General features: G+C 47.7%; 2 protein-coding genes across 2 annotated transcripts in view; one reads left to right on the forward strand and one right to left on the reverse strand.

The window, feature by feature from the left end:
* HGD (homogentisate 1,2-dioxygenase) overlaps nucleotides 1–14,712 on the forward strand; it is a 44,010-nt gene extending 29,298 nt beyond the window's left edge. Inside the window, exons 7-14 of the mRNA XM_015417496.1 lie at nucleotides 419–453; nucleotides 1,535–1,614; nucleotides 3,391–3,490; nucleotides 4,049–4,173; nucleotides 8,168–8,272; nucleotides 10,321–10,447; nucleotides 12,092–12,273; nucleotides 14,450–14,712. Of these exons, the coding sequence (XP_015272982.1) occupies nucleotides 419–453; nucleotides 1,535–1,614; nucleotides 3,391–3,490; nucleotides 4,049–4,173; nucleotides 8,168–8,272; nucleotides 10,321–10,447; nucleotides 12,092–12,273; nucleotides 14,450–14,575 (880 nt within the window). The 3' untranslated portion in view covers nucleotides 14,576–14,712. The remainder of the gene's footprint in view (nucleotides 1–418; nucleotides 454–1,534; nucleotides 1,615–3,390; nucleotides 3,491–4,048; nucleotides 4,174–8,167; nucleotides 8,273–10,320; nucleotides 10,448–12,091; nucleotides 12,274–14,449) is intronic.
* A 1,865-nt stretch (nucleotides 14,713–16,577) lies between these two features.
* Nucleotides 16,578–23,555, reverse strand: LOC107115736 (NADH dehydrogenase [ubiquinone] 1 beta subcomplex subunit 4-like; the record flags this gene model as incomplete). Its single annotated transcript, XM_015417497.1, has 3 exons — nucleotides 16,578–16,813; nucleotides 22,075–22,218; nucleotides 23,524–23,555. Coding segments are annotated over 3 exons (239 nt in total), but the record flags the coding sequence as incomplete, so codon positions are not given.
* Nucleotides 23,556–23,762: the final 207 nt, after the last annotated feature.

Here is a 23,762-nt window from a genome sequence, read left to right on the forward strand (position 1 = left end):
CTGAATAAAACCATTCGGTGGGAAGCAGCCGATCACCCCGAGGAAGCGGCTCAGCCTCATTAATATGGGTGATCCGGCATTTTCTGCCACAGAGCCGGCATTCGTGTTGGTTCAAGATTGGCCGAGGGCTGAACGCAAATTCGTATATGAGAGGTTACCTCTGGGACTACTCCGCTCCTGTGCGCTCCCGCAGGAAATGACCGCTGGTACAATGCCATATAGGGCCCACCCTTCCAAGCAGCCCATTTTCTCCAGGAGAGCTGATCTCTGTCAGCTGGAGATCAGCTGTAAAAGTGGGGGATCCCCAGGCCCCACCTGGAGGCTGGCAGCCCTATGCTGAATGCTGTGGTGTATTCTTAACTAATTTGAGAACACTGCCCAGCAAAACCACTCTCTGTATGCTCTCCTTTCTCCGCAGATGCTTCTACAATTCAGATGGAGACTTTCTGATTGGTGAGTGGCTGCCTTTCTGGTTTAAGAACTCTTGAAGTTTTGTGGGCTGATATTCCTACCTGATGTAAAATTGAAATAGTCACATGTGAGTGGTCAGAGGAGTCTTGGAGGTTTGTGACCCTGATGGAGTCAGATGAGTTAATCATCAAAGAACAGCTCAGCAAAAGAGCCGAAGGCCGGCCGGGTCAGAGCTCTGTCCTTGGGAAGGATCCTGCGAACACACATCACCTTGTGCATCCCTTCTACACATTAGCTTCTGTATTAGGACCAAACTAGACGTGACGGCACCCTCATGTCCGCCATGGGGCCGCAGCCGCCATTTTGAAGTGATTTTAAGATGAGGTTAGGGCCCAATCCTGATGGCCCAGCAGCATGGTGGGCTCAGATGACGCCCTTGTCTTGCCTGTTCAGGTGCTGAAACATCTGTGCGTGAGGGACAAGTGTGCCTCAGCCCTATGGTTGCCATCTTCCATATGGCACCTGGAGATTTCCCACTGTTACGATTGATCTCCAGATGACAGCCGTCAGTGCCCCTGGAGAAAAGGGCTCCCTTGGAGACAGGACTCTATGGCATGGTATCCTCCCCATAGAGTTTTTGCTCAAATGCTAGAGCGTCCCCCGTGTGATGTGCCCGGCGTGATGATGTAACCAACGGGTGATGTCATTGCACTGAGCAGGATGGGGCTCTCCGGGGGCAGGGCTCCCCCCACCAGCCAACTGGCCGGCGGTGGATTGGAGGTAGGGAAAACCCTACCTCCAGAGAGTGAGACAGGATGCTGGACTCGATGGACCACTGGTCTGATCCAGCAGGGCACTCATGTTCTGAAACCCAACTTTGCCATCAAGGTTCCTCCCCCCACGTCCCCAATCTTGTTCATCTTCCTGTCTCCTGGACTCAGGGCCCGCCTGTGAGAGGGTCCTTTAAGAACTGTTGGGCAGTACCCTACCTGAGAAACCTTCCTCTTAGAGCGACTTAAGTTGGAAGAAGGCTTCCCCAAGGCTGGGGGAAGGCCACTGGTCTACCCCTCAGTCTGGGGTCGGGAACATGCTTCAAGGTACACTTTCTGCTTCCTTCCTCCAGTGCCACAGCAAGGGAAGCTCCTCATCACTACAGAGTTTGGCAAGCTATTGGTGGAGCCCAATGAGATCTGTGTCATACAGGTGAGCAACAGGTAGTCTTGTTCTCCTGAAAGAAACAGGATTTGTTCCACTATGGGCCTGAACAACGGGCATCTGGCATAGAGTTGTGGGGGTGGGGGTGGATATGATTGGAAGAATTCTTTCCTCCATGTTGTCATTTATTGCTAGAATATCCTATTACGTTTTTGGAGCCTCACAGACGAGACAAAGCTGCCTAATACTGGATCAATCCATCGGTCTGTCAAGGTCAGTATCGTCTACTCTGACTGGCAGTGGCTCTCCAGGATCTCAGGCAGAGGTCTTTCACACCACCTACTTCCTGATCTTCTTAACTACAGATTCCGGGAACTGAACTTGAGACCTTCGGCGTGCAAAGCAGAGGCTCAGCCACTTGGCCAAGGCTCCTCGGTGCTCTGACTTCAGCACATTCACAATCTTTTAAAGTAGCAGGTCATTCTGCTAACAGAAGAACTTCCCACCAGCATTAATCCCAGTGGGATAATCACTAGGATCCAACCCCTCATGCAACTACTAGATTACCGTCTATCTGCACCGTTGCAAGGGAGGTGTCATGGCCGGTCCCTCCAGCTTGCCAGAGTAGATTCTCATCTTTGACCCCCATGAAGAAAATCTTTTGGAACGGTGCAATAAATACAAGGAAATCCAGAAGATTTGTCACAGATTTAAAACAAAAACATTCCAGGCATGCCAAGCAAGAAAATAGCAGTCGCTGCCCCACATTGGCAACTTGGAACACTCTCGATCCAACAAAAGCTGCAGTGCCCTCCTCCTCTGATCCAAGGAAATCAATGACGCTTCATGTATTCCTGGGAAGGGGCTGCAGCTCAGTGGTAGAACATCTGCTTGGCAAGCAGAAGGTCCCAGGTTCAACACCCAGCATCTCCAGTTAAAAAGGACCAGGCAGTAGGTGATGTGAAAGACCTCTGCCTGAGACCCTGGAGAGCTGTAAAGAGGGGCTGTGGCTCAGTGATAGAGCCTCTGCTTGGCATGCAGAAGGTCCCAAGTTCAATCCCCAGCATCACAAGTTAAAAAGGACCAGGCAGTAGGTGATGTGAAAGACCTCTGCCTGAGTCCCTGGAGAGCTGTAAAGAGGGGCTGTGGCTCAGTGATAGAGCCTCTGCTTGGCATGCAGAAGGTCCCAAGTTCAATCCCCAGCATCACAAGTTAAAAAGGACCAGGCAGTAGGTGATGTGAAAGACCTCTGCCTGAGTCCCTGGAGAGCTGTAAAGAGGGGCTGTGGCTCAGTGATAGAGCCTCTGCTTGGCATGCAGAAGGTCCCAGGTTCAATCCCCAGCATCACAAGTTAAAAAGGACCAGGCAGTAGGTGATGTGAAAGACCTCAGCCTGAGACCCTGGAGAGTTGTAAAGAGGGGCCGTGGCTCAGTGGTAGAGCCTCTGCTTGGCATGCAGAAGGTCCCAGTTTCAATCCCCGGCATCTCTAGTTAAAGAGAACCTAGCAGTAGGTGATGCAAAAGACCCCAGCCTGAGACCCTGGAGAGCTGCTGCCAGTCTGAGTAGACAATACTGACCATCATGGACCCAAATGGTCTGATTCAGTATAAGAAATAAAAATAGGGCCAAGGCAAAATACAGTAAATCTGGTAAAATACACTTTATTGCTCCATTAAATTTCAAGAAATTCCCTCCGTGTTTCACCAACAGGCTTCATCGGGGGAATCTGTTCGTCTTGCAGTAGTCCTTCAAAAAGAGTAAAAGATCCGTGTGCAGTCACCCCAAGCAAGCCCTTAACAGCCCTCTTTGTGTTCTGTCTCCCAGCAAGGGATGCGTTTCAGCGTGGAAGTGTTCGGGGAAACTCGGGGCTACATCCTGGAGATCTACGGAGTACATTTTGAGCTGCCAGACCTTGGACCGATTGGTAAAGATTTGCCACTAAGGCCACTTAATTAAAGGTGCAAAAGAAGCCCAGAAATTATGAACTTAAAGGCCGGGCCACATGTATATGTGGATTTGGGGATTTTTTGCCATATCCCCTCAGTGCATTTAACCCCTTGCGCTGGAGTATCCACACCATTTTCGGTGTTATCCATAGCTGATAGAAGGTTCAGGTGTGGACAGGTAAAAGAAAGTACTTTCACATGTAGGAAATAGATCTGGATGGGTAGCCAGCTGTGTTAGTCTGTAGCAGCAGAAAAGAGCAAGAGTCCAGTAGCCCCTTAAAGATGAACAAAATTTAGTTGCGGATGGTATCTGAAGAAGTGAGCAGTGACTCACGAAAGCTCCTCCCCTGCCACAAATTTTGGGAAGTCCTTAAGGTGCTCCTGGACTCTTGCCCTTTTCCCACCACCCTGTGTCAGAATTCCAAAGGTGCCCGCAGGCTCCAAAAAGTTGGGGACTGTTCAAGAGCAGACCAACAACCCAAATCGGCTGCTCGGGTCCATAAATGGTGACAAAGACCTGCTGCTTTCTCCCTTAGGAGCTAATGGTTTGGCCAACCCACGAGATTTCCTTGTGCCCGTTGCCTGGTACGAAGACCGCCAAGTCGCCGAAGGGTACACGGTTATCAACAAGTACCAAGGGAAGCTCTTTACGGCACAGCAGGTTGGGAAATGGAAAATTACCTATTTACAGAATGAAGGATTTCGCTGCAAATACGCTCTGGGAGTTCAGCAGTGGACAGTGCATAGTTCCATTGAGAACTGTGCTGTGTAAGGTCAACAGGTCTCCCCTCCCTCTACTGGAATGGGCAGCCACAGGTTCTAAGCACACCAACTTGAAGTTCCCAAAGTGAAAGATCTGTTCAATGGAAAGCTGCTGACTGGAGGGTGTGGGGGGGGGGGATGGTCCCTCTAGGTGTTTTGGAACTTAGAAACCAACTGCTAAATGCATTATGGGAAACTCATCTCACCCTCGATTAGATCTGATTTTAAATTAATCCCACTCCTGTCGGCAACTGGGAGTGGTCCTCACCCACTCTGACTTGATTTCTCTTTATTTCCAACTGGCCTCTTCTTGGAACATCTCCCTACCAGTGTTCCCTCTGAGTTAGCGTGAGCCAGCTCACAGTTTTTTAGCCTCCTGCTCACACATTTTTTGTCTTAGTTCAGGAAGGGTGGCTCCAGAGCAAACTAATCTATGCAGAAGCCAAATTGCTCGCTCACAACCTTTAATGCCTGTAGCTCACATAGGGCTGCCAAGTTGAACTTAGGAAATAGCGGGGAAGGAGTCTTGTTCCTCCCTGGGAGTCTTCTGGTGCGCGCAAAGTGATGTCATCGCATCATCGCATCGGGCACGTTGGGGGCGGGGGCGCAGTCATTCGAGGGAAAACCATAGAGTTTTCCCTCGAATGATAGAGCGTCCCCTAGTAACTTTGGGGGTGGGGTTCCCCTGGCAGCCCAATGCAGGCCGGTGGGGAACGGGCCTCCGGAGCGGGGGTTTCTCCGCCCCCCCGGGGGGACCTGGCAACCCTAAGCTCACAAAGTAGAATATTTGCTCACAAGATTTTGCAGCTTAGAGGGAGTATTGCTCCCTACCACTGCCCTTTCTTTTAAGTAGAAATATATTCACTGTGGACACGTCCTGCCGCTGATGAAGTGAGCTTGGACTCACAAAAGGTCATGTTGGAATGGATTTTGTTGGCCTGAGATACCGCTGAACTGCTGCTTAGTTTTGCTGCGACAGTCTAGTGTGGGACTACCACTCTGGAATTTATTAACTTCACTTAAGAACATCAGAAGAGCCCTGCTGGATCAGACCGATGGTCCATCTACTCCAGCACCCTTAGATCTATACAGGGGCATTACAATATCAGCCATTTTATTCTCAGTCCCTTTCCTAATGGTCCCCCACATAGTTTGCCTTTTTCACCGCTGCAGGGCACTGGGTAGGCACTTCCATTGAGCTACCTACTACGACCCCAAGACCTTTCTCCCTCTCATTCTCAGCAAGTTCAGACCCCATTAGCCTATAGACCCCCCCCCTTGTTCCCTGATGGAGACACAAAGCAGCTTATATCATTCTCCTCCCGTCCATTGTATCCTCCCAGCAGTCCTACGAGGTAGGTTAGGCTGAGACTGTGTGACTGGCCCAAGGTCACCCAGCGAGCTTCCGTGGCAGAGGATTCGAACCGGGGCCCTCCCAAATCCTAATCCGACAAGTCTAGCCCCAATGCTACACTAGCTGTCTAAGGTTAGGCTAAACACACACCTGCCTCATCTTTGTAATTGGTAAGAAAAGCATCCCCAGTTTCTGTTTGGCCTGCACCAGTGACATACTAAAGCCCCACTTGACTTGGGACCAGGGCATCGGAAGGACCATCTTCTCCCATTTGTTCCTGCCTGGAACAAAATGCCCTCCTGACAGTCCCCCCCAATCAAAGATGCTTCTTTGGTGGGTACCTGAGACAGGGCCTTTTCAGCGGCAGCCCCGCAATTACGGAACCTCCTCCCCAGGGAGGCCTGCCTGGCGCCCCCTCATTTCTGATCTTTAGCAGGCAGTCGAAGACCGCTTTATTTAGAACTGTGTTTGGTTAGGGGTGTCGAACTCATTTGTTATGGAGGGCTGGATTTGACATAAATTGGACCTTGTCGGGCCGGCCCATGTGTGTCATAAAATGTAATGCCAGGTAGCGGAGATATAAACTTTATAAAGGACACAAACACAAAGGTTGGTTTTTTTTAACTTAAAAACATGCTCGAATCATTAGCATTCTTGCAATATTTTGTTTATTTAACTGTCTCTGATACTTCTTGCTCTCAATTATTGCATCAAAATGTCTGTGCTCTAGCACTCTGGGGGGGGGGGCTCAGCCCAGTGCAGGGAGCAGAAGCTTGCCGATCTATCTCTCCTGAGCGATTGAGAGAGTCTGGGAAAGCAAGCTATGACGCAGCAGCAGCAGAACTGGAGGAAGAAGCAGGAGACAGCAGACCTGATAGAAGCCCTCTGGGGGCCTGATCCGGCCCCGGGCCGCATGTTTGACACCCCTGGGTTAAATTATTAGTAGTTCTGAATTGTGATTTTAAAACTTGGGCTTTTGTGTTTAACGTATTACAAACACACAGAATAGCGTTTTATATGTGTTTGGAAGCCGCCGAGCTCCACAAGGAAGCAAGGTGGCTAAGAAACGTCATGAATAACTGAATGTTCTCTTACCGCCATTATTATCTACCTGTCTATCGGACTCAACTGTGCGACTGAACAACAAAAAATCTATCTAGTACTGTTCCTACAGCTATCACCTTATGCAGAAATTAGAACAAAATATTTTAAAAGACCTTACTCGGGATTATTTCTTTTATATTTGATTATTGCGCCTATGAATTTTGCCACTGGGAGGGTGACACGATTGTTTGTATCCAGTTAGTAGTCACGACACCTGGGCTTGCACATTTAGCAATTCCGTATCTTTAAGTAAAGGGGTGACTAAATTAGCCCTCAACTGATCGAATACGGGGCACTCTGTACTCATATGTTCAATGTTTTCGATTGTATCATATGAGCATCTGCATATTCTATTAGAGTATGATATTTCATTATATCTGCCTGTGGGGTTGTTGCTATTGGGGAAACGGTTTTACCTTTAAACACTCTCTCTGTATATATAAACTTGGTAGTTTTCTGCTGCCACCAGGAATTAAAAATTCCAATTCTCTCTCTTTTGGTAGTATGACCTAGGGTCTGGACACTTCAGAGGACTATGTAGCCCTGAGGAAATACTGTACTGATTTCTGGGATAAGTTTAAACAAAACTTGATTTATTTAATGAAGAACAAAATAGGTTTATGGTTATTTTGAACTGTTACTGAAAAAAGGAACTTGTAAATATAACTGGCAAAGCTTGGTGTTACAGTCACTCCGACAGGCGTAGACTCTCAGTATAATCTTTCTCTCTCTTATATATAGTCACACAGACTAAACTGTTAATTAGACTCAAAATTCCATAGTCACGCAGACTATGCTGACTCTTCAAACTTTACACACAGAATCACTTCATAACTGAGTCACACAGACTCTCTTCAAAACTCTTCCATACGTGTCTCTCTCATATCACAGAATCTCCTCACAGACACACACACACAGAATCCTCTCAGAGACCCCTCCTCCCACACTCTCAGTCAGCAGCCAATCAAATCACACTTGTCTCCCTCTATCACTCTTCTCACATTACTGCAAACTCAGCATTTAAAGACACACACACCAAAATATGGAATCATTACACTGCCCTTCAAAACCGGCAAGGGAAGAATGTTCAGTCTTGCCAAAGTAAAAGGTCTTCTTAGTTTTGGGACGCCGCCATTATTAGAGCTCCTGTCTCTAGTTCCAGCTCCTGCCAACCTAGCAGTTCGAAAGCAAGAAATTGCAAGTAGATAAATAGGTACCACTTCGGTGGGAAGGTAACAGCGTTCCGTGCGCCTTGGTGTTTAGTCATGCCGGCCACATGACCACATGGACAGCGCTGGCTCTTCGGCTTTGAAACGGAGATGAGCACCGCAACCCTAGAGTCGGATTCGACTGACTTTCGAGCAAGGAAACCTTTGCCTTTACATTATTATCAAGACGCTTTCCACAGAGACTTGCACTCTGCTTCGTCTTACAGGCATGTTCTCCATTCAATGTCGTGGCCTGGCACGGGAATTACACACCGTACAAGTACGACCTCAGCAATTTCATGGTCATCAATGCTACAGCTTTTGACCACGCGGTAAGTTCTGGGCTTTCCTGTGCAGGATTAAAACCCAGCTTGGCTTGTGGAGGGAAAGGCTGTGACCTTGATAGCCAAGGCAAGCCTGATTGCTTCAGAAGCTAAGCAGGGTGGGCCTTGGCTAGTATTTGGAAGGGCGACCTCCAAAGAATACCAGGGTCATGACACAGAGGCAGGAAATGGCAAACTACCTCTGAAACGTCTCATGCCTTAAAAACAAATCTAGCTTGCCACCTAGTGGTACATGATGCTAAAAGAGCTAGATCTTCTGGCTGCCAGACAATCTTAGAATCTCCTGGCTATTCTATACACAATGGCATACGGTAGTTAATTAATTACCCCGCTCAGGGGTACAGGGGCGGCCACTTCCTTCCAGCAGCCCAAAAGCAAAGGTGACCCTCGGCACAGGGGGGAGCCCTGATGGCACTTTGCAGCCACCTGCTCCATCACCCCCACATTAAACAGCTGCAGCAGGAGTCCCCCAGCCTTTTTGAGCCTGAGGGCACCTCTGGAATTCTGGCTCAGGGGGGTGGGCGCGACGACAAAATTGTTGCCCTGCTGGTGGACCTCCTGATGGCCCCTGTGTTTTGGCCACTGTGACACAGAGTGTTGGACTGGAGGGGCCACTGACCTGATTCAACATGGCTCCTTCCAACATGAGAGCCAGTTTGGTGTAGCGGTTAAGAGCGCGGAGTCTAATGTGGGAGAACCGAGTTTGATTTCCCCACTCCTCCACATGCAGCTGCTGGTGTGACCTTGAGTCAGACACAAGTTCTCCCAGAGTTGTTCTCTCATAAGCAGTCCTCGAAAGAGCTCTCTCAGCCCAAACTACTTCAGGTGTCTATTGTGGGGAGGGGAAGGGAAAGGAGATTGTAAGCTGCTACTTCAGTAGTGCAGGGCGGGGGTATACATCCGATCTCCTCCTCCTCCTCCTCTTCTTCTTCTCTTATGTTCTTATGAGGGGAAGCCAACCACAAAAATGGCTACCACAAGAAGCAGAGGCAAAGACAAGGTATCAGGGACTGAGTTCAAGCATAATTCTGATAGTAACTCATCATCATTTTGGGCAGAAGCTCTGTTTAACAGGGTGTCTTTTTAAATGAACATATTGTTCAAAATATGTTCTCACTTACTCACAGCTTACCTCCAGTCACACAGGGAAGATCTGTGTGTTGTGGTGGCGTTGTCGTGGCGCTGGTGTTGTGGCTGCCAAAAGCAACTTTTAAAAAATCTGCACAGCCTTTCAGGTGTCCAGTGGCCAATCAGAAGACTTGCTGGGCAAAAAAAGCCTCATCTGCTTTCTTAAAAACACTTGGCAGGCACCAGGAAAGGTGCCAGCAGATGTCATGGTGCCCGCGGGCACTGTGTTGGGGACCTCTGAGCTACAGCTTTTAAGCCCAAGACCCCTACCTATGCATAACCCTAACACTTACCGAAGTCATTATTTTCTTCAAGTACTTGAAGGGCTGTCATAAAAAGGATGGTGCGGAGTTGTTTTCTGTTGCCCCAGAAGGTCGGACCAGGACCAGTGGGTTGAAATTAAATCAAAAGAGCTTTCGGCTAAACATTAGGAAGAACTTCCTGGCAGTCAGAGCGGGTCCTCAGTGGAACAGGCTTCCTCGGGAGGCGGTGGGGTCTCCTTCTCTGGAGGTCTTCAAACAGAGGCTCGATGGCCATTCTGACAGAAATGCGGATTCTGTGAACTTCGGCAGATCGTGAGAAGGGAGGGCAGGAAGGGTTGCCTCCGTGCTTAGTTCTCGTGGCCCTTCCTTACACGCCCAGGGAAATGCCGATCGCCACTTTGGGGGTGTCAGGAAGCAATTTTCTCCAGGACAGTTTGGCTGGAGATCCGGGAGAGTTTTTTGTCGTCATCTAGGCATGAAACAGCGGTCACTATGGGTGTGGAAGGGAAGGTATTTGTGAATTTCCTGGGTCGTACAGGGGTTCTGATCCTATGATTTACAAACTCACAAAATATAGTTGAGCTATCAAGATCACACTCCAACATTTCCCCCTGATATCATTCAAACTTTCTCCCTTCATTGAAGGATCCTTCTATCTTCACGGTCTTGACCGCAAAGTCAACTCGTCCCGGAGTGGCAATCGCCGATTTCGTGATCTTCCCTCCCCGCTGGGCAGTGGCGACCAACACCTTCCGCCCACCCTATTACCATCGTACGTGAGTTGCTCACTCCACTGCACAGTGGGAAGACTTCCCCTAAATGCCCATACGAGGATTTCCATTCTGCACAAGACGCTGAAGCTAAATTCCGCAAAAGGACTCTTGGGCCATTGCTGGGGCCTGGCTACGAAGTGATTGAATGAGGAGTCTCCTCTAAATCCACAACAGCCTATAAGTTCCATTAATGCCTATATGGTCCATAAGTACAATAGCAGTATAGGATCCAAAAAACGTCACATTCAATGCTTTTGGGGGAATAGTTCCTACATGTTCAGTCCCAAGACTAGGGTTGCCAATCTCCAGTTGGGAACAGAAGTGAAATACATGGATGAAGTGAATATAAGAAAAAGAAAAATCCTCCATATAACTAAACCTCCAAAAATACTCGACAACACAAAATATAACACTTACAAATTATTTGCACAATCAGCAGTCACAAACATACAAAACAATCGCAATACGAAGCTTGATATTCATAAAACTTTTGTTGTTCAGTCGCACAGTCAAGTCCGACTCTTCGTGACCCCATGAACCACATCACGCCAGGCCTTCCTGTCATATAAATAAGTTGTGCAAATAGCGAAAGAGCCAAGCTCATGAGTCACAGAACAAGGGATTCAAAGGCAAATTACAAATTCAAAAGTCCACTCCATACACCAGTGGTACTTCAGGTGAGTAGAACCCTCTGTTCCCGAAGACTTACAAAGTTCTGTTCATATAGCAGCTCTCCAAGTTTAGTTCCAACTGACAGGGTGAACCGGCATTGTAGCACCTCGTTTCACCAAAGCTATATACAAGATGGAACCGTTAACAACGTAACAAGAACCAGAATTACGACATAATAAAATATTACATGTCACTGCATTCTTCCAAATGGACAACCGTTTGTATTGAGATTGTTTTGTATGTTTGTTATTGCTCATTATGTGAATAATTTGTAAGCATTATATTTAGTGTCTTTCAGGGCTCTCTTTGTAGCAGAAACTCCTTTGCATATTAGGCTTCACACACCTAATGTAGCCAATCCTCCAAGAGCTTACAGAGCTCTTCTTACAGGGGCTACTGTGTAAGCTCTTGGAGGATTGGCTATTAGGGCAAAGGATGAGATGGTTAGACAGTGTCAGCGATGCAACGAACATGAAATTGAGCCAACTTCGGAGGACAGCGGAAGACAGGAGAGCCTGGCGGGAGATTGTCCATGGGGTCGCGAAGAGTCGGACTCGACTGTGCGACTGAACAACAACAACACCTAATATGCAAATGAGTTCCTGCTGCAAAAAGAGCCCTGGCACTGTCTTTGATTATTTTGGAGGTTTAATTTTATGGAGAATAATCTCCAGTTAGGGCCTGAAGATGTTCCAGGTTTACAACTGATCTCCGGGGGGGAAAGAGATCCGTTCCCCTGGAGAAAATGTCTGCTTTGGAGGGTGGACTCTACAGCATTATACCTTGTTGAAGCTCCTCCCTTCACCAAACCCTGCCTTCCCCAGGCTCCACCCCCAGAAATTCCCTAATCCAGAGTCAGCAACCCTACCCAAGATGGAGTTGACCCTCTCCAACTTAACATACCCACTCTCAAAATATCTTTGCCGAGTTTCCAGTAGACTGGGTCTACCCGATATATTTTTTCCCCACAGGGAACTGCATGAGTGAGTTTATGGGCCTGATCAAAGGGCATTATGAGGCAAAGGAGCAAGGATTTCTGCCTGGAGGGGCCACCCTGCACAGCATGATGACGCCCCACGGACCAGATGCGGAGTGTTTTGAGAAAGCGAGCACAAGCAAACTGGAGCCCGAGAGGGTTGCCGAAGGCACAATGGTAAGAGCCACAAAGCCCAAGTGGAAAGACTGGCTCTGCCGAGTGCCGACTGGCAGGTCTAAGGTGGGGTTGGAGGAAAGTGCCGTCAAGTTGTAGCTGGGTGTCGTGGTTAGGAGCAGCGGACTCTAATCTGCGAGAACCGGGTTTAATTCCCCACTCCTCCACATGCAGCCAGCTGGGTGACCTTGGGTCAGTCACAAGTTCTCTCAGAGCTGTTCACTCATGAGCAGTCCTTGAAAAAGCTCTCTCAGCCCAGCTGGGTGTCGTAGTTAGGAGCGGCGAACTCTAATCTGCGAGAACCGGGTTTGATTCCCCACTCCTCCACATGCAGCCAGCTGGGTGACCTTGGGTCAGTCACAAGTTCTCTCAGAGCTGTTCACTCATGAGCAGTCCTTGAAAAAGCTCTCTCAGCCCCACCTACTTCACAGGGTGTCTGTTGTGGAGTGGGGAGGGGAAGAGAAAGGAAAGGAAATTATAAGCCACTCTGAGCCTTCAAGTCAAGGGTGGGGTATAAATCCAACCTCTTCTCTTCTTATGGTGACCCCGTAAGGGTTTCCAAGGTAAGAGAGACAAACAAACAGATTTCGCCATTGCCTGCCTCTGAGTAGCAGCCCTGGGCTTCCTTGGTGGTCTCCCATCCAAACACTAACCAGGGCTGACCCTGCTTAGCTTCTGAAAGCTGACGTCGCTGGGGCCACCCAGGTCAGAGCAGAGACAAACAGAGGTGGTTCTCAAACATTTTGCTTTGGCGGCAGCTGCCACCACGACACAAGGATGTTCATGGTCAAATACTAACCAGGGCTGACCCTGCTTAGCTTCTGAAAGCTGACGTAGCTGGGGCCACCCAAATCAGAGCAGAGACAGAGGTGGTTTAAAAACATTTTGCTTTGGCAGCAGCTGCCACGACAACACAAGGATGTTCATGATGTGACCGAAGCTAAGCCGTGGAAGCCATTTTGTGGCCAGGCCCACCGTGCTGTGTCAGAGTCCCAAAGGTCCCTGCAGGTTCAAAAAGGCTGGGGACCCCTGACCTCGATCAAGTTTAAAATCTCCAATAAAATCACGCACGTGTGCACCGCTGGGCTCCCAGCTACAAGCCCTTCTAGGCCAGTGAGTTCAATGAAGGAGCTCTTCCGTCAGGCTTTTGGGTGAGGCAGCGGACGTCAAATATCATCTGGCCCCTCCTGTTACCTTTCTGTTACCATCTATACCAGGGGTGGCCAAACTGCAGCTCGGGAGTCACATGCCTGTTGTGCGGCTCCCGGCAGGGTGGCTGGGGAAGCAAAGGGAAGGCGTGCCTCCCCGATCGGTCTTCCCTTCCCCAGCCAGTGTTCCCCACCCAGGGTAGGGCTCAGATGGGGGGAGCAGAGAAAGGAAGCAACTTTAACTTTAAATGCGTTCTCAAAGACCTCCCCCTCCCACCGGCCGGCTTGAAGAAGGCATTTGTTGGGGGGGAGCGTGGGGGTCTTGGAAGATGCCTTTAAAGTTGCTTTCTTTCCACCTTTCTTTCTGTGACTCTCTTTCTCCCTTCCCTCCCAATCTAAAGTTAAATATCATTATCAATATCTGTTTGTACCCCTTTTGTTTTTATTTTCTGGCAGTCTCATTTAATGTTAGAAAAAAGTAAATCTGCATATTTTTCAATAAAAACATGTGGGCTATATTTATGTCTTGTGGCTCTCAAACATCTGACATTTATATCTATGTGGCTCTTAGGTTAAGCAAGTTTGGCCACCCCTGATCTATACTATGGTCTTAAATTCTCGAGGACACAAAATGGTAGCCACCTCAGTTTACCCAAGATAAGGTATCCACAAGCTGGCATTTATTTTCTTTTCGGAACCAGCCTTTCTGTGTTTATTGTCTAACACCAGGGCAGCACTGAAATAGCTGTGTTGTAGTTTGTTCGCCATTGTCTAAGGGTTAATTTTATGGTTTTGTCTTAATGTCGTAACCCGCCCTGAGCCCACGTGCGGGATCGAAATTGAATAAATAAACATTCTGGACCGCCCAGAAACATCTCTTGTTGAGCAGGTACCCCTTGGGGCCTTCATCCTAACATGCTGCGCACGACAGAACCCGCCCAACGATCGGTTGTTACAACCATCCGGGCATTTAACGCAAAGTGAATGTTTCTCGTTCTCCTTTCGACGTGTCGTCTGCTGTGTCCCCACAGGCCTTCATGTTCGAGTCTTCCCTGAGCTTGGCCGTCAGCAAATGGGGTCTAGCCACCTGCCTGGATAAGACGTACTACAAGTGCTGGGAACCCCTCAAGAGCCACTTCAGTCCCAAGCGCAAGTGAAAGGCCCGGGGCTGTGTGCACGGCCTAAAGGAATCCCAAGGGGGGAACTGTGCCTTAACCCCCCCCCTTCCTAAATCCGGAAATCGCAGTGAGCAACTGTGGGGAAGAGTGGCCCGCGAGTGTCAAAAAAGAAATAAAACCACTAATCTGAATTGTTCAAGTAAAGCTTTGTGATAAGGGTGTGTGTGTGTGTCCTATAAGCCTCCCACTCTGGGGAACTGGCCTCTCCCTGATACGACTGAGTGTTATCTGCTTTCTCTGGTACTCGAGACGCTGATGATGAAACGAGGGTCTCCTAGGCCTATATAAGGTAATGGCGGTGAACACTTGCCTCCCCTCAAGAGAGGATTTCTCGAGTGCGAAGTGACATGTCGCTGCTAACTGTGCATATTTCTCTAATCGGCTGGCTCTTATGCCAGCAACTGCTTCGTTGTGGCACCAGGAGGGGTTGTGGCGCAGCGGGGGATCTTCTGCTTTGCATGCAGAAGGTCCCAGGTTCAATTCCCAGCAGCTCCAGCTGAAAGGATCAGGTTGTAGGTGTTGAGCCAGTTTGGTGTGGTGGTTAGGAGCGGTGGACTCTAATCTGGAGAACCGGGTTTGATTCCCCACTCCTCTTCCACATGAAGCCAGCTGGTTGACCTTGGTCAGTCACAGCTCTCTCAACCCCACCCACCTCACAGGGTGTCTGTTGTGGGAAGGGGAAGGGAAGGCGATTGTAAGCCGCTCTGAGACTCCTTCAGGTAGTAAAGGGTGGGGTATAAAACCAACTCTTCTTCTTTTGAAAACTGCTTCAATCGCCAACACATTGGTAAGTATTTGTTAAAGCGTCTGAGGTCAGATAAAACTGATGCCGGGGACTGAACCTGGGACCTTCTGCATGCCACGCAGATGCTCTGCCACTGAGCCATGTCCCCTTCGCATTTGATTAAAGATCCCCAGGTGGTTCAGCACATTTTTGCATGTTCTACCATACAATATGTTGTCGAAGGCTTTCACAGTCGGAGTTCATTAGCTGTTGAAGATTTCCGGGTTGTCTGGCCAGTAGCTGTGACTGGCATCCTCAGAGGTATAACACAGAAAGACGGAGCACTCTCGGTGTCAAGGTGAGAAGAAGAACAAAATTACCTGCCTACCATTTTTCTTCTCACCTTGACACAGAGAGTACTCCATCTTTCTGTGTTATGCCTCTGAGGATGTCAGTCACAGCTACTGGCGAAACGTCCGGTTCTACAATGCCAAGACCACGACCAGACAACCCAGAAAATCTACAACAGCTAATTCTACCATACAAGTTAAGAAGTGGGCATCACAAGATTGAGAGAACAGAACACAAAACGAAAACGTACCAATCATGGCAGGAAGGGAACACTGAACAATGTCAGCAGTAATGTAAGAGTTGTAGCTCAGAGACCTCCAAATCCCCTCCAGAAGAAAAGTGCCTTGACCCAGCATGGACAAGCTAGGAAAGGTGGACCGGAGCCTCCCCAGTTCTTTGGGCACCAGAGCTGCCCCACGGGCCGTCTCTGCCCTCCTCTGCTGCTCTTGTCCTGCCCCCCCTCTCCCCACCTTCGGACTCGTATTCAGGGGTGGTTTCGTAGAAAAAGAGCTAGGGGAACTCATTAGCATATGCCACACCCCCTGACATCATAAGGCCCGGCAGTGGACCTGCAAGGCCGGTGGGAGTGCGAGGAAGCCCCGCCAAGGCCCCAGGCAGGCAGGGATGGGGAGAGCCGGGGAGGAAGCAACTTACCCTCCCTCTTCTCCTGCCTCCTCCTGGCTGAATGAGGGCCGGAAGCAGGGCGGCCGGAAGCAGGGGGTGGGGCTTCATCGTGTGCCCCGCCCCCGCACCTCACCCAGGGGAACTGCGATCCCCCCCAAATCGACCTCTGCTCGTATTGCTTCTCTCCGTCCACTGTCCCCAAAATTGCACACATTCTATAATCTTGGAGAAACCCAAGCTCTGAGTCTTAAAAATACACAGATAGGCAAGGAACATATACAGTCCGAAGCCAAGACAGCCTTTATTGTAGCTGACACCTTGTCATGCAATGAAGGGAAACCAGCTCCTGATGGAGAAGTGTGGATTTCGCAAGGGGCCCGGTGCTACTACATGGAGAGAGTGCAACTGCCGCAGGGGCCCAGTCGGCAGCGGTCCACCACACTGTTCGTGGGAGCTCAGTAGGCGACATGGAAGGGCCGCTCGTACTTGCCTTCTCGGATGAGTTTCTCTTTATAATCCTGGATGGAAACAGAAGCGCAGGAGGTCAGATCCGTGAGAGAAGGAAGGCTGTGACATCTCTGTGCGCAGTTCAGAATCGACTGCAAGGAGGGAGTGCAAAGCCACTGACAGTGGATGACATGTAGGGATGGGCACAAGCTGCATTTCCGCAGTTCAGTTTGAGGTTCGTGGGCTGAACCATGAACTGATAACATTGGTTTGCGAACCAAACTGGTTCGTATTTGTTTGCGACCCTGCTTTCTGCTCCCTGACACTTTTCACAGGGAGCAGAAAGCAGGGGTTTAAATAGCTACAAGCCATTACACACACACTCTACTTTCTGCTCCCCACTAAAAGCAAACAATGAGCTGGACAAAATTCATGACAGACTTTGGTTCATGAGCCGGTTCGTGCCCATCTCTAATGACATATTTTTTCATGTTGAACATCCTCACGCAAGGCAGCTCTGGGGGATTCATGGCATACCAAACCTTTCAAGCTTGAACCTAAAACATCTTGCCCTATTTTTTTTCTCTCTGCTACTTTATTTATCTGGCCCTAAATAACTGCTAACTGTAATGATCTGTCCCATACTCATCAGACTGCAGGACCTCCACATATCAGAAAAGTAGGAAACCATGTATTTGTTACCTAAAGGATTACAGCTGTTAATTGGTATTAGCCCCAGAACAATACAACAACTGTTAGGGAAATGGGAATCATTGGCCCTTTTCAACTCCTTTGGTTTCTACAGATCATGGGTATTTGGAGTCTTTTTTTCAGCTTAAATTCTGTGAGATGCAGATCCTGATTGTAAAAACTACACTTAAAACTAGACTCTTCCATGTAATGGACCATGTCTAGGGATGGGCACGAACTGGCTCACGAGCTCATGTTTGTGACTACTTTTTGCCAGTTCGTGGTTCATGAACTGAAGTTCATGGCAGGTCAACCAGCGTGAATGGATACATTTCCAGACAGACTGTCTCCGTTCAATCACAATGTTTACCAAACTCCAAAGCAACAGGGGAGAGACTGCAGTGGAGCAGGCAGCAGGGTGCGGTTCCCTGTGCATTTGGTGTGTGTAGCTTGCACTTTTGAACGGTGTGCCTGGCAATGTTCCCTCTAAGCTGTGGAGTCTTGTGAGCAAAAAATCTATTTTGTGAGCTACTGGCATTCAAGTTGTGAGCAAGCGATTGGGCTGCTGCCTAAATTAGTTTGCTCTGGAGCCATTCTTCCTGAGCTGAGACAAAAAGGTGTGAGCCAGAGGCTAAAAACAGTGAGCTAGCTCACACTAACTCAGCTTAGAGGGAACACTGGTGCCTGGCATTTCCCCAAAAAACACTTTCCTGGGGTCATCTTCTTTGGGGGGCCATAACTCAGACCCCCCAAATCGAATCTGCACATAACTTGGACGGCATGTAGAGGGGCATCAGCGGGAGGTCGTCTCTACCTTGGACAGGGTCTGTTCTGTACACTCTTTTTTTTATTAGCAATTTTTATTTAGGATATAAACATACATGGTCAACAGTTTACATTTTCTGTATTTCCCCCCGTTACACCCTAACCCACCTCCCTTCCCCTCCCTTATATATGGCTTCCCACAGTGCTTCAACCTCCTGCAAATTCACTTCTTCACTCTTTTTCCATTATACTTATTCTTATATTTCACTAGGTAACTTTTCATTTTATAACATTAGTTTCTTTACCCATCTTAATTCTTTAAAAAGCTCTAATAAGTTCTATATTTAATAATTATTAAAGCAGAATAAATTGTCTTTTACTTCCCAATGTTTTTCTAGATAGTCTTTTAAATCTCTCCAGTCATTATAAAAGTCTTCTGCTTCCATATTATTCAATTTCCTTGTCATTTTGTCCATCTCTACAGCGAACAGCAGTTTCTTAATCCAACCTTCCATTCTTGGTACTTCTTCTTGTTTCCAATATTGAGCATATATCAGTCTAGCTGTTGTCACCATGTACCACATCAAAGTTCTTTTATCTACGTTAACTTCTTCCATTTTCAAACCTTAAAGTAACAGTTCTGGCTCTTTTTTAAAGGTATATTTCAAAATCTTCTCCATCTCTGTGTGAATTTGGCTCCAATAATTTTTTGCCTTTTCGCATATCCACCACATATGATAAAAAGAGCCCTCCCCCTTTTTACACTTCCAGCACTTATTTGACATATTTGTATTCATATTAGCAATTTTATGGGTGTCATATACCATCTATACATCATCTTATAACACTTTTCCTTAAAACTATTACATGTTGATATTTTCAATGTATTCTTCCATAGATACTCCCATGTTTCTATAGTTACTTCTGTATTCATGTTTATCGCCCATTTTATCATTTGCTCTTTAACTGTTTCTTCTTCTTTATACCATTTTAACAACACTTTATACACTTTGGATATATACTTTTTCTCCCCTTCAAACCAAGCTTTCTCAATCTCATTATTTTTTCCCCTAAAACCAAACATTTTCTTATCCCTTTTGAAAAGGTCATTTATTTGTCTATATTCAAACCATCCATACTTGAACGCCGTTTCTTCTTCCATTTTCAGAACGAATGTGTTTCCCACCTTTTTTAACATATCTTTATATTGTATCCAATCTTCTCCTTTGTATCTTGAATATGGTTTTATCACCTCTGCCGGTACTATCCACAGCGGCCTCTCATCCGAGAAAAACCGCTTGTATTTTGTCCACACATCAAAAAGTACTCTTCTAATAACATGATGTTTAAAAAAAACGTCTCCTTTAACTTTTTCATACCATAAATATGCATGCCAGCCAAATCTACAATCATGTCCTTCTAAGGCCAGCAATTTTTTGTTTTCCAAAACAATCCATTGCGTCAACCAAGTTAAGCATGCCGCTTCATGATATAGTCTGAGATTTGGTAGTTGTAACCAATGTTCCCTCTAAGCTGTGGAGTCTTGTGAGCAAAAATTCTACTTTGTGAGCCGCTGGCATGAAAGTGGTGAGCAAGCAATTTGGCTGCTGCTCTGGAGCCATCCCTTCCGGCGTTGAGACAAAAATGTGTGAGCTGTAGGCTAAAAAACTGTGAGCTAACTCACACTAACTCAGCTTAGAGGGAACACTGGTTGTAACCCACCTCTTTCTTTGGCATCACAAAGGATCTGCATTTTTATTCTTGGCTTCTTACCGCTCCAAACAAACTTTGAAATTTCTTTTTGCCACATATCCAATACTTTTACTGTTCTTATTATTGGGATTGTTTGAAATAAAAACATCAACCTTGGTAAAACATTCATCTTAACTACTGAAATTCTTCCCAACAGCGAAAGATTCAATGTATTCCACTTCTCAATATCCTTCTGTATTTTAGACCAAAGCTTTTCATAATTATTTTTATAGAGATCTATATTTTCATTGTCAAGTCCACTCCTAAATATATAGTTTTTTTCACCACTTCACATTTTACCAATTCTTGTAGTTTTTCTCTATCCTTTCTTTTCATATTTTTACACATGATTTCGATTTTTCTTTATTGAGATAGAAGCCTGCTAATTCTCCAAATTCCGTTATTTTCTTTATCAGCAATGGTAACTTCTGCACTGGTTCTTCCACCATAAACATGATATCGTCTGCAAATGCTCTATATTTATATGAAAAACCTTTATTGTTTAAACCCGGTATCTGTTTGTCTTCTTGAATCTGTTTCAGCAGCACTTCTAAAATCCAGATAAATATTAGTGGAAACAGAGGACACCCCTGTCTTGTCCCTTTCTGTACCTTAAAATATGTTCTGTACACTCCTGAACCTGCATCTGTCTTTTCCCCAGAAAGCACTTCCCAGGGGTCCCCTTCCTGAGGGGGGAGCATAACTCAGACCTTGTAAATCTAATCCTCACTGAACTTGGAGGGCAGGTAGAAGAGAGTCTGATGGAGATCTTCTGTGACTCTGGTGTCTCTAGCACACTGTGTGTTCGTGTGTTGTACAGCGTCACATGCCTCACAAACCGAACCGGTTCGTTTGGTGTCTAAAAGTTCGTAATGAGCTGGGCACACCATGAACCGAACCGCATTCTCCCAGCTCGTTCCCATCTCTAGACACGTTGCTCACAGTGGTGTGTAGCTGATACGCAGGTCGGGTTGCTGACCTTCAGGTGGAGCATGAAGATCTCCCGAAGCCACGACAGATCTCCAAGCCTTCACTGAACTTGGAGCTTGGAGAAAATGGCTGCGCTGGAAGGTGGACTCTGTGGCATCATACCCTGAAGTCCCACCCCCAACACCCTCCCTCCCCAAGCTCCACCTCCCAAATAGCCAGGAATTTTCAACCCGGGTTTGGCAACCCTATGGCAAAGCACAGAGGAATGACTCACTCCCGGTATTTAGGGGTTCTTGGGCAGGCATTTCAATTACGAGTCCCCACTCATTTCCTAAGGCTGGAAGAAGGGCTGGTTCTCATTCCTGACCTCAGGCTTTGCCAGCTCTCAGAAGCTCTGAGGTCTTCCCACTTCTGAGCACCTCCAAACCCACTCTTGTGAACCCGGCAGCAATTTCTGGCCAGAGGAGAGCCCTTGGGCAGTACCAGAGTCCGGGCGGATGCTCTGCCAGTCTGATCCCTGAGGCTGGGCCTGCTCAGAGGCATCCAGGCCGCAATGTCCTGCTCTAGCTGCATTTAGACAAGCTCACTTCACTTCCAATCTAGGTTACCGCCCAGGACCGCCGTGAGGAGGACCTGCCCCTTGGGGCTCCCTGGAGCAGGAGAGAACCCAAATGTAACAAATGAGAGACAATCTGGTGTAGTGGTTAAGTGAGGGGACTCTAATCTGGGAGAACCGGGTTTGATTCCCCGCTCCTCCACATGCAGCTGCTGGTGTGACCGTGGGCCAGTCGTAAGTTCTTTCAGAGCTGTTCTCTCACAGGCAGCTCTCTAAAGAGCTCTCTCAGCCCCACCTACCTCACAGGGCGTCTGTTGTGGGGAGGGGAAGGGAAAGGAGATTGTAAGCCGCTCTGAGACTCCGAGTGAAGGGCAGGATATAAATCCAATCTTCTCTTCTTCTAACAAAAAAAACCAACAAGAGCAGAACATGCTTTCCACGTTCCCCCTCAGGATCACAGTACAGTGAGCCATTCAGTTTGCCGCACTGCAGTTTGCTATTGTCATTCCATTGTTTTTTACTAATACTTTTTTTCTTCATTATATCCACATTCTGTATCACACTCAATACACTATGCTCATTCCGCCTATATACCAGAAGGTAACCGGTGGCTCTTTGAGATTGCATATTTCTACTTACTCTTTCCGTTTTGAAGACGTACCACCAGAAAGCGAGGGGCGCTATTCCAAACACGGCACCCAAGAAAGAAGTTTTAGGATTGACCCGGAAGTGAGGGAGGGCGTTTGCTTTGGCGTAGGTCCACTGAGTCACGGCGATGTCTTCCTGAAGGGGAGAAAGAGGGCAGTGACCCAGCCAGGCAATTAAATTGTCGTCTACAGCATCCTTATCCAGGATGGCAAACGAAGGCATTTTATCCCAGTAACGTGAGGCCAGTCTGGCAGAGAGAAAGTGACTGGACCAAGCTCACAGCCAGCTACGGGCAAGTGGGGATTCGAACCTGGATTTCCCCAGCCCTAAACCAACACTTTAACTATTATATCTTAATCATTATATCCCCACATGTACCCCAGAGAGTGCTGCGGTCAGGGACTGTTGGAATGAGCTCCCAGAAGACAGCAGGGCCCTGCGGAACTTCTCACAGTTCTGCAGGGCCTGTAAAACGGAGCTCTTCCGCCAGGCCTTTGGAGCCACCACCACTACTACCTCCACCACCATTACCAACAACAACAACAATTGACATCTATGACGGTGGACCCCTGACCCACTGGGCCGATCACCCTAGACAGCTGAAGAAGACATAGGAGCTGACCAGAATATGAGGAAATGTTTACTAGCACTTCATTTTTTATGCGTCTTGGTTTTAAAATTGTATTTATATTAACTGATGTGATTTTATCTTATCGTATTATTGACATTTTATTCTGTGTGTGAGCCACCCTGAGCCGGGAGGGCGGGATAAAAATCTAACAAATAAATAAATTACGACTGCCTAACTCAGGGGGTCCCAAACGTGGTACCTTCAGACACCTTTCCTAGTGTCTGCCAAGTACCTTTAAAAAGTGGGCGGAGACAGGTGGAGCTGTTGCCTAGCAAGGCTTCTGACTGACCACTAAGGACATAAGAGAGGAGCAGCAGCTCTTACCCTGGCCGGTGCGGCACGGCTTAAGCTCTTCCTCCCCTCCACTGTGCCCGTATTGCTAGCAGCATGTGGCCCGGGTCACATGATGATGCTAACAGCGAGATCCTCCTATGCCCCTTGACACAGGTGCAGTGGAGGGGAGGGAGAGCTTCAGTCGTGCCACAAAGCGATTCTCTAATCATCCGTCCTACTGCTCACTGCTTGCCCGATCTTTCTGCTGCTTCCCCCTATTGGGGTAAAGAGAAGGAAGGGGGGGGGTTTTACAGAAACCGCTTTGGGCCAGCACGGCAGCATGGCTTAAATAAAACTGTAACTGCAAAAAATTGGAGAAGACTGGGTGAAAAGTATGCAGATTCAATAGGGGGTGCTGCATATCCAAAAGGGCCACAGCGCCCCGCCACTGCCTGCGGGCCTGTGCAATTCCCCACGCTGCCACAGATGTTTGCCCAGTGTCCACTGGCCAGTCACACACGCTAGGCCTAACCTACCTCACAGGATTGTTGTAAGGATAAAGGAGAGGAGAATGATACAAGTCGCTTTGGGTCACCACTGGGGATAAAAGGAAAAATAGCAATGAAATAAATTCTCTGTCTTGCAAGGCTTTGTTGTTTTACTACTTTGGGCTTTACTGTTTCAATATTAACCAGAACTGTACCTCAGTTGTTGTTTTTTTAATTTGAAAATTAATGAAGTAATACAACCAAAAGAGGCAAAAACTTTCCACCTA

Source organism: Gekko japonicus, unplaced genomic scaffold (assembly GCF_001447785.1).
Source record: "Gekko japonicus isolate JY-2015 unplaced genomic scaffold, Gekko_japonicus_V1.1 scaffold3844, whole genome shotgun sequence".
Classification (NCBI taxonomy): domain Eukaryota; kingdom Metazoa; phylum Chordata; class Lepidosauria; order Squamata; family Gekkonidae; genus Gekko; species Gekko japonicus.